General features: G+C 34.5%; 1 protein-coding gene across 6 annotated transcripts; it reads left to right on the forward strand.

Moving 5' to 3' along the window:
• Positions 1-429: 429 nt before the first annotated feature.
• Positions 430-8,317, forward strand: LOC126732951 (DNA repair protein RAD51 homolog 2). 6 transcript variants are annotated; one of them, XM_050436040.1, is made up of 12 exons: positions 432-667; positions 1,271-1,384; positions 1,852-2,004; positions 4,031-4,134; positions 4,241-4,304; positions 4,401-4,456; positions 5,618-5,698; positions 6,372-6,431; positions 6,545-6,636; positions 6,708-6,827; positions 7,528-7,671; positions 8,023-8,317. In XM_050436040.1, the coding sequence occupies exons 1-12, from the start codon at positions 584-586 to the stop codon at positions 8,064-8,066; spliced, it is 1,116 nt and encodes a 371-aa protein (XP_050291997.1). In that variant the 5' UTR covers positions 432-583; the 3' UTR covers positions 8,067-8,317. The 6 variants fall into 6 exon arrangements, with proteins under 6 accessions (XP_050292004.1, XP_050291997.1, XP_050292012.1 ...); XM_050436076.1 differs by having other exon boundaries at positions 434-667; positions 1,314-1,384; positions 1,838-2,004; XM_050436071.1 differs by having other exon boundaries at positions 435-667; positions 1,314-1,384.
• The last annotated feature ends 2,067 nt before the right edge of the window (positions 8,318-10,384 follow it).

A 10,384-nucleotide genomic window follows, 5' to 3' on the forward strand; every position in this document is an offset into this window, starting at 1 on the left:
TACTAACTGATTTACAAGCTGAAATTCTAATCTGTATTAGACTTGGATTTGGTGCAAATTTCCTTTAATTCCTTACTTCAATTGGACTCGAATTCAATTGGGTTGGCCTTCTTTGATTTCATCATGGTCTTTGTAAAAGTAAAGTCCATTCGCTTTCTTCTTTGTACAAATCCACCTATTTAATTTCATTATTCTACAAAAGACAAATTTACGCATTAAAATTCAACTAAGTATAAAATTAATTATTCAGCATTATTTCAAAACCAACTATAAAATGTATGAATTAACTCAAAATAAGTATAATAATACTTTCTAATAATAATATAAATATACAAAATTAAACTATTATCAGTCTATTAAAGAGGTGTAGCAAATAGGTAGTGCATCATGCAGTGGTCTGTTACAGAGGTATTGCACTGATCACAATCATATTAGGAATAGGCCCATTAGTCACATTTGGATCTGGGCTTCAAGAGAAAATCCCCGAAGTTTGTACTTTGTTCTCAGTTCTCACCCATATATTTACTGATTAGGTAAGTTAGGCTCTCACATTTGGCGGGAAAGCACGTGAGAGAGAGTGACAATGGCGAACAAGCAAATCAGCCAGATGGGTCTGCCAAAGTCGATCGCCAACGTCTTCGCTGCTCGTAATGTCTTCACCGCCAAGGTAACTAACTTAACTACCTTTAATAACCTGTTTGGATACCGGATTGTTAGCTATTTCATTTTCCCCCAAAATCTATTAATGTTACTTCTTAATATTAAACATCCAAACAGCCCGGTCGCGTTGGACACTGTTTTGTTTTACCCATAAGGTAGTCTTCGATAATGTAAACATGGGACATAGTGCTGAAACTGTTGGGAAACTATTTGTTGTAAAATTCTAGCAAAGAATTTACTTTATTAATTTCATGTTTCTTTTTCTTTTTTCTTTTTTTTCTGGGTGTAACTTTTTTGTGCAAAGTTCAACTTGTCCATGGTACTAGTAGATGAATCTAATCTATACCCAAGATGCAGCTAAGTTAACTTTGAAAAAATGTAAGTTGTAAAGGATGGCTATCCTCAAAATTTCATGGTTGATTATAGTTCTAATTTTTAGCCAAATTAATAGGGAAAAAAAAATATTGGGTATCATTGGGATATGAATTTAGAAGTAAAATTTTGAATTTACAATGAATTTTTAGGCAATGAGGAATAAAAATATGGAGAGTTGAGTTTTTTTTCTCTTTTGGGTATGTGGAGGAATTACATATAAGTTGTTTGCTTTCAGGATGCATTATCTTTAACTGAATTTGAGTTGATGGAATTGTTAGATGTGGGGTTGGCACAAGTAACATCTGCAGTAGCTCACATCAGTGAAATCGTGTGTCCACCATATCAAACTGTAAGCGTTAAAAATTTTGTTTTTCTTTTTCAAATTTGTTTATGGTTTGTTGAATAGAGGTATTTAAAGAGAAGGATTTGAGCTTCAAATTTTATTTTAAATGATTTGATTGAAGTATGAATTTTTTTTTTTTTTTTTTTCTATCGATGAAATTTATGCATGGATTTGAGCTTATTAATATGTGGATTTGAAATGATTACAAATAAGAAGTCATTTCAAATCCATAATATCACAAGGTGTTTCTATTTGAGCAAAATCTTTAAACCTCAAATAATCCTGTGTTGTTAATTTATATAAAGCAATTTATACTAGCAATTATTCTTTAAATCCTGTGATTTTGAATCATCAAATCAAAACGTGACCTTATTGTGGTGGTTCAATTGACTAAACTGGTGCATTAAAGGACTTCTTTCTCTTCTTTGGTTTTGAGTTTCTCAAAGGTGCTGGATTTAGTTGTTTCTTTCCAGGCATTATCGCTGATGGAGCTACGGGTTCAAAATGAGCACTTGGCTGGCCATCTTCCCACTCATATGAAAGGATTAGATGAGGCCTTATGTGGCGGAATACCATTTGGTGTCTTGACAGAGTTGGTTGGTCCAGCTGGAATCGGAAAAACACAAGTATTTGTCTTTCATAAGTATCTTACTTACTCTCAAGTGCATCTTCCTCTCCCCTCTCTTCATATATTGATAATTTTATGTGACCATCTTCACTCTATTCCATAATAACGTATTTTATAGTTGGAAGGAGCTTGAGTTTTACATTATAATCATGTGTCCAAGAGAATTTTTTTATCTATCGGAATATTCCCGTGTGAGGTGTAATTAGTTGAGAGATCAAGTCCCACATTGGGTTGTAGTAATAAGAATGATTACCTGATTTAACATTTTTGGCCCAATACTATTGACTTAAGCTAGATACCTTCAGATTGTCTACATTGGATTGGATTAGTTTTGTAAAACTATTTGTTGAGAAATTGTGTGCTGATCGTGATAAATGCTATTATAACACCAACCTAGTAACACCAACCTAGTAACACCATGTGGCTTAGGGCACTATAGCACAACGTAGTCCTTGATATCAGATTTAAGTGGGGGAAATTATGATACCTCAATTGTATGGATCAGATTGGTTTGGTTTCTACGAGTGTGTCTTGTGTGAGGTTGTGTTGCGTCCCACGTTGGGCATATACTAAGTAGATCCGGGCCACATAAGCAATTACGAGCTAGTTCTAATTAAAAATTGACTAGTTCTTTTTGGGTATAGTGCATATATAGCTAGCTCATTTATCAGGTCATGACGTGAGCTTTTAGGATAAGATGGTATCCCAACATGTTGTATCAATCCTTCACAAAGAGACTCCCTAAGGTGTTGCTCTTAACCCTCACAAACCCAATACACATGCAGGGTCTGGGCATCTAATTGATGTGATCCTTGGATCTAAAAATTTAATACTTAGAGGCATCATTGACTAGTCAAAGCATCCAATTTCTTTTTTGATTTTTCCTTTATACGCTGGGATGAATTGACATGTCCGTGTAATATGGCATAAACCAACATTTTTTGGCATATATACATGTACCTTTTTGCTGAAATGTAATTCAGCTAGGAAGCACCAATACAGACACAAAGTAGACATGATACAATATGGACACAGTGTTACATCAATTTTTAAAAATCCAGGATACTATATATCAAAGAAACTTTAATTGATTAATATATAAATTTATATTAAACTGATTATTTCAATTTTTAAAGATAAATCTACGAATGCTAAAAAGCATAAATCATTTCCAAATAATAAAACTAATTAAGAAGCTATTAGAGAGAGAGAGAGAAGTAAGGAAGCATCTGTATAGGATGCTTATCTAATACAGATATGGCTAGTAATTTGAAGAATCCATGTTTCCTAGCCTTTCAGGTGCAATGAAGATTATTGAATCCCCAAGATTATTGGTCCAATTTGAAGTTTCTTGAGGAAAGGAGAAATTCTGAAAGAAAATTGGCTCATGGTGATGATAAGGTGCATGGCAGCCTTTAATTTAACCGAGTTATCCTGTCCTATAGCTGATCAATGGAAAAGGAAGTGTCCTCTATAGTTGAGATTTAAGGCTCTCTTGAGCTTTAGCTGGGCTGTAGATGCTAGCAACTGACTCTGTATAGCTTAAAGTGAAAATTACAAAATGAAATACAAGGTCCTATATTATGCATTCACGTGCACAAATTATTTATCAGTATTAGTTTTTGTTGGCAACAATGCATTTAGCTGTGACAACTAGTCATTGGATGATGATGAAAATAATTACAATTATAAACTTTGAAGCCTTTATTAGTACTCTATTTCCTTTCCTTCTTTTAGCACCTTTTTACTGTGAAAACCATATTCACATTAGCATTGCTTCTGCTATTGAGAGATTTACGACAGTATAAGAGACAACATACCACTTTTGGCACCTATTGTGTGATGAAATGCAACTTATGTAAGTGGTTTCTTCTTTTTATTATCTTGATAAATGAGGCATTTCAATAAAGGATACAATTCTGAGCTTGCACACATATATGCTGTTAGCGTCTCTATATTCTTTCTGGAAATATGTAGTCTGGTTGGTTGAATTTTTAGTTGTAGTTTGTTTCATCAAATTGCAGTTTTGCTTGAAGCTCTCTTTATTGGCTTCATTACCTGCAAGTTATGGAGGTTTAGATGGCCATGTAATATATATCGACGTAGAGTCCAAATTTAGTTCAAGAAGGTATTTGAAGCACACCTTTAAGCTACCATTTTTTCAGGTATTCGTATTTGCTTATAATGATTAAATAAGAAAAGGCATTATTTTCAAGTAAGTTTGCTATCCTCAGGTTGATAGAAATTGGAGTGAAAAGTTTCCCTGAAATATTTCACAGGAAAGGAATGGCACAGGAGGTATGCTGGAAAACTTAATTGTTTCTCTTTTCAATTTTTTACTTCCATCGCATCACTTCATGTTCACAAGAGACTATTTTTCCTTTTATATCTCAGATGGCTGGTAGGATCCATGTTTTGCGGCCAGCATCACTTTCTGAATTCACTGAGAGGTAAGAGTTAAGACTTCATTTTTTCTAAGGCCTTAGAAAGGATAGAACAAGACTGAAATCTTTAGATGAGTGTAGGCCTCCTAATCTTGTTGGTTTTTTTGGACTCTTTGTATGTGTAAGATATATTGAGGAGACAGTTGACTATAGCATGTATACTTGAACATTTTCATTTATTCATGTACACATTTCAATCTTTCTTTTATATAATCATTTCTTACTTATCCCAAAAGAAAAGAGAAAAAAATAAACTAGCAACAACTACAGATGGGATTGATGGATGACAAGATGGAATTCACTGGATTTCTAGTCATTTGCATTGAAAACCAGCTCCTCTTGTTTTTTTTTTGGTTAAGTGAAACAAGTTCCTCTTCAGTTTGTAATGTTTGGCGTGGTTTGATTTGGAGGCTTTCTATGAGGCAACTAAGTAGATTATCAAATGGAACATAAGATGGCAGGGAGGAAAGAAAAATGTATGCACCAGTGCTTTGAGTTTAGCTTTAACACACAGTGGAATAATTAAACAGGGTTTCTGAAGCTGACCTTAACTAGTTAAGATCATGCTTATAAGATGGGCTGAGTATCTTTTTCTCTAATTCAATTTGAAACATGATTGGAACATCCCCAAGAAGCCAGCAGTAGTGCTGCTTAGTTGCATGTCTTAATGGCATGAGACATATATATGGTGAGAGAAATAGTTACTGAACTGAGGGATTCCCACTGATGGTTAGTGTTTTAGTGAAATAGTTCATTGGAAGTTTGGAACATAACTGCATCTGGGTAGTGCATTTATATTAATTATTGACATTTGCCTCTGATGCGTGGAATGGACTTACAGACATCTTTCAGGTTCTCTGGTGATCCCTCAGCACCATTGTCATGCCAGTTGAGGGTTAAGTTCTTACTTGTCTCCTGTCAAGCACAATATGTAAATCTATTCTCTTTTCAATATCTACCTTAGAAGGTCTTGCATCTAATTTTTTATTTTTTTAATATGTTATGTTGGTTATCAAATGTGGAGTTGTTTACTTTGTATGCCTATGCTGCCCCTAGATTTCCTGGTAGTTCAATATTCCTTGGTCATAGCAACTCATTTTTTTACTAATTTATCAAAAGACTACTGATATTGGTCAGTGAACCATCTGTTGTCAAAATTGTTACCAGTTTGCAACAAATCAAGGTTTCACTCCTTCAAAATCAAGTGAAGTTGCTAGTTATTGATAGCATGGCTGCTCTGGTTACAGGGTAAGTTCAATTTTTCCAGTAATGATTGATCTAGTCTAGCTAGTTGTAATCAAATCCAGATTTGGTCCTCCACGTTAGACAAGTTCTCCATCACAATCAACATGCCTTCCTTTGCTTTAGGATAACTGTAATCTTGTCCATAACCTGCAGTTTTAAGGATTTAATTTATCATCTGAAGACTGAATCCTGAGTATGGAAAGCTTTGAGTGTGAATGATGATGCTTGTCCACTTCAATTGATCTTATAGAGTAAAATAGTCTAATTCCCCACCCCACACCACACCCTCCCCCTCCCTCCTAGATTCCTCTATATTATGAATAACTTGAGTTCAGAAACAAGGCAAGTTGAACTGGTGCTTTTCATTTGACACTTTTAACAAGAAGTGGCTTGGGAATATGCATGTTTTGATTTGTTGTCCCCTGCAATTTCCTATTCAGTTTTCCTAGATATTTGTGACTGCCATTGTCAAAACTCCCCACCATATGCTCCATTACACAAATGAAGGCCATTGATGTGCTCTGGTTGGCTACATAGTTCCTTTCTTTATTGGTGCTATGTTTGCACATCTCTTCTATGTTTCGAATATATATTTTTAAAATATACAATCGCCACGCATCATACATTGTTGGTTGGTGTGTTAATATAGTATCGGTGGTTGCTCTACGTTGTTCAGGGAATTCGAGCATGCGGCTCCTAGACAAAATACATTGGGTTGGCACGTTTCTTTTATTAAGTGAGGATCATACCATCTTAGCTGCTATATCACGGAATTTCTTAGCTATGGTGACTCTTTTCAATGATGCTCTATCTCTCTCTCTCTCTCTCACCCCCAACCCTAATCTCTAGGTCACTAGCTGAATTTTCACGAATTCCTGTTGTGGTGACAAATCAAGTGAGATCTCAAAGCCGTGATGAGATCTGCCACTATTATTTCCAAGGTTAGATGACATAATCAGATTTTAAAATCTTCCTCCTGATATATTGTTGAAGTATAGATTATTTTGTACAGTGCAAAGTTGGAATGAAACCATCGAGGATCGCACAAGACATGATTCTCATCTTGTTGCTGCTTTGGGAATTAACTGGGCTCATGCTGTTACAATTCGTCTTGTGCTTGAAGCTAAATCAGGTTGGTCTACACTTGCTAATTTTTGATAAATCAAAAGGAGCCTAAGTGTACATCTCCTGTGCATGCTATTAGAATAAAATATTTTCATTCAATTTTCTTTTGAATTTATTTTTCTTTTAGAATGTTATCTTGCTGAAGATGTTGTATTTAATATAAGAGTGGACTATGTTCCCTTCTAATTTAACAGGAAAAAAATTAGCGATTTTGGTTTTTTTTTTTTACTTATTTGAGGGATCTGAGGTGCCTGGCCCCCTTTTTTCTTCTTTCTTTAATAATTAATGTTTTGTCAGAAAATGCTTTTTTTTTCCCAGAAAAGATTATGCCTATATCTTTCAAACTTGTATGCTTTCATTCATATTGGTATCAAAAACTAAACTATCTAGAATTTGCGTTCTTGAGATTGTGAAATGTCCTTCAAGAGAAGTCCAATTAACTTGTTTATTGCAAGATAAGATCCCCTCCAATTCCCTCCAACTTTAGATGTAAGACACGTGATGTTTAAAAATCAAATGAATGTAACATGTCACACATCAAATTAAAAATGGGAGGGAATTGTAGGATTCAATTGAAGGGGACCCTTTCCTGTTTACTGCTGGATTATTGAGACTTACCTTTTATACATAGTATGTAACATGTGAAAACCATAGATTTTGCCTTTCCACTGGGTACTTGAGATTTCTAATTTTCATTTTTCTTGCAGATCAGAGGTTTATTAAGGTGGCAAAATCTCCAATATCCCCACCTCTGGCTTTCCCTTTTAACATAACTTCGTCAGGGATATTATTGCTAAGCGATGATGGAATAGAGTTAACAGGGCCAGATATTAACGCAATTCACTGTCAAGGTTTGTCATTGAGATTTTGTTGGGTGAATCTGCAGAAGAATATTAAGTGGATGCCCAAGACTACCATTGGTCACTATTTAAAATGTGGAGCACTTAATGCAGATAGCATCCATAATTTAGTGTTTTTGCTTGTGGCTTTCCAGTGGAATAACTTCATAAGAACTGATAAACTAAAATTGTTTAACTTTACAGATCATGCTATGTGAACCTTAAATTTCGTTAGAAACTAGTACCCAAAAAATTGTTAGAAAAATGTCTATAACACAAATTTTTAGGACTTCTTTATTTTTTATTTTACGTGTTTTTTTAATAAATCAATTAATCCTCAGATCAATGACTCAAAAAATGCAGGCCATAATGACATTATCAATTTCGGTGGGGAAAGCTTGCAGTGATAAATCAAGATGGAAGCTGCATTGATGAAATTTCAGGGATGTTCTTAGAAGTAGATAGAATATACTATGAATCCTGTTACTCATTTTGAACATTCTTTCTAGGTAAATTTGAAGTATAGAAGAGAGACCAATGAACTGAAATTGATGTATTTTCCTCTTAGATATCTTAGAGTTTGTATTATTTTTACCTCTGAATATTTCAAGCATGAGCTAAATGAAAGCAAATTGCTGGTGGGATGGATTATGTCTAATGTAACTGTGCATAACAAAAGTATAGTGCCTTCCTGTTGCATAATATTAGCTTGCAAAACTTTCATGAATTGCAGTGAAATTAAAGTATGCTTCAACTACAGTAGATGATTCGCATGGCACAAACTGCAACATATTTATGTTTAGCACTTGGGAGGCTTTGTTCTTGCTGAATTGTGCGTATTTTAATCATTAAGTAAGAAAGTTGAGGATCCATAGCCGACCCCAAAAATTTGGCCTGACAGTAGCAGAATCCTGATGTGCCATTGTGATTAAAGTTATACCTGCTATATTGGAAATTATAATTGTATGTTTTATATTAATGCCATGTTAATCTGACTGCCACACTTGTAGTGTATGTTTTTTGATGCTGGCATTTTATCAAACGAAGATGAAAGATGCATGTTCTTGTGGGAGATGTTAGATTGAGCAAAGAATTGGAAAAGCTTAAAGATATAGGGAAAGGTTGAATTGGAAGGCCCTATTCATGATGGGTGGTCTACAAGAGTCACCTATATTTGAAATACCATTATCACAATGGATAGATATTTTGGGTTGTTTAAAGTACATGATGCTGGACGCGGGTTTCTAATTTCACTATAGTTAAGGATATTGGTTTCATTCAAATTGTGACTGAGACCCATGAGCCATGATAATGATTTTGTTTTATAACGTACTCCTATTTGTTCGAGAATCTCTTAGGCATAAATTGGAACAAGCAGAAACTTTGAGATGCTTGAATAGAAAGTGATAATTTTGAACCTGGCGTTTGAATTGGAAAACTTCAAGGTGATGTAATGCTTCTCACTCGGCATGCTATAAGTTTGGGTTGGGTTAGTACATTTGCTACGAGGCTGAAATTGAATAAGATTTCCAAGCCTGCCATGTCATCCATGTGCCTTGGCCTAGTTGTCAAGATACTGTAATTTGTAAATGGTGAACTTTCAATCTTCTCTGCCTCCATAGTGAGTCATAATTTGCTTATGCTTCAATTTTATGTAAGTGTACTACCAAAAATTTTCTTGGGTAGAAATCAATGGCTATTCCTGTAGGTATTGACTCAGGACACAAGCCTCTACTTCTTTTTTTTCTTTTTTTGAGCTTGGCCCTTTTCATTGCTAATAGAATTGTGAAAGAAGAAGAATCCAGGAAGGCATGTTTTAGCGGAAAACATTGAGGAAGAAATGTCAAAGCGTCTGCCAGTTCATTTTTGGGTAAGAATGGTTTGTATGAGCTTGAGTAGAAGTTCTACGGTCCATGTTTTCTGAGTAACATATATAGACAGACGGGGACTTACTTAGGAAATGATTTGCCAGTAAAATTATTTATAGGGTTTGATTTTCTCACTCTCTTTGTACACTGTCCATAAACATCATATGTTATCATATGTTAAATGTGAACATTCTTGAAAAAAGTAGACACCCGATATGAAAATGTGAACATTTATCACGAGGTGTGAAACAATAATTCCTTTATTTAAAGCGAAAATTATCTCTCGTATCCATTATATGAAGTGGGTATAGGTGTAGTACATATATTCGTGAGATCCACGTGCTAAGAGACATGCACATATAGTTGGTGCATGAGATTATTTGGCAATGGAAAAAATAATAATAATAAATAAAGAAGTTCAATTTTTTTTTTCGGATACCTAAAGTATATATTTACTCTCTAAAAATAAGTAACCTTTTTTTTTTGGATTAATTATAAGTGATGTGATTTGCTGCTAGTTTCAAAGATAAAGTAGCGAGGTGGAAAGCACTAAGTGGGCTATTTTATTTGATAAGCTCAAAACCCTTTTCAAGTAACCCATACGTTTGCCAAACCCTGTTGAATAAATGTGACACCCAATCAGCCCAAAAGCAAAAAAAGAAGGCGAATAAACTAAGACCCAACGAGTTGATTGATCAGAAGCCACTTGTGATTATAGAAGTAAAGATATTTTGCAATATTTACTATCTTTATATAGTGGAGTATCCATGCTTATTTATACATGCTTGTTTGTTTGTTTGTTTTTCCCCTAAAATGCTTATTCATGATGTTCATGTTAGTAGAAAAGGCATATACAG

The sequence above is a fragment of the Quercus robur genome, chromosome 1 (assembly GCF_932294415.1).
Source record: "Quercus robur chromosome 1, dhQueRobu3.1, whole genome shotgun sequence".
Classification (NCBI taxonomy): Eukaryota; Viridiplantae; Streptophyta; class Magnoliopsida; order Fagales; family Fagaceae; genus Quercus; species Quercus robur.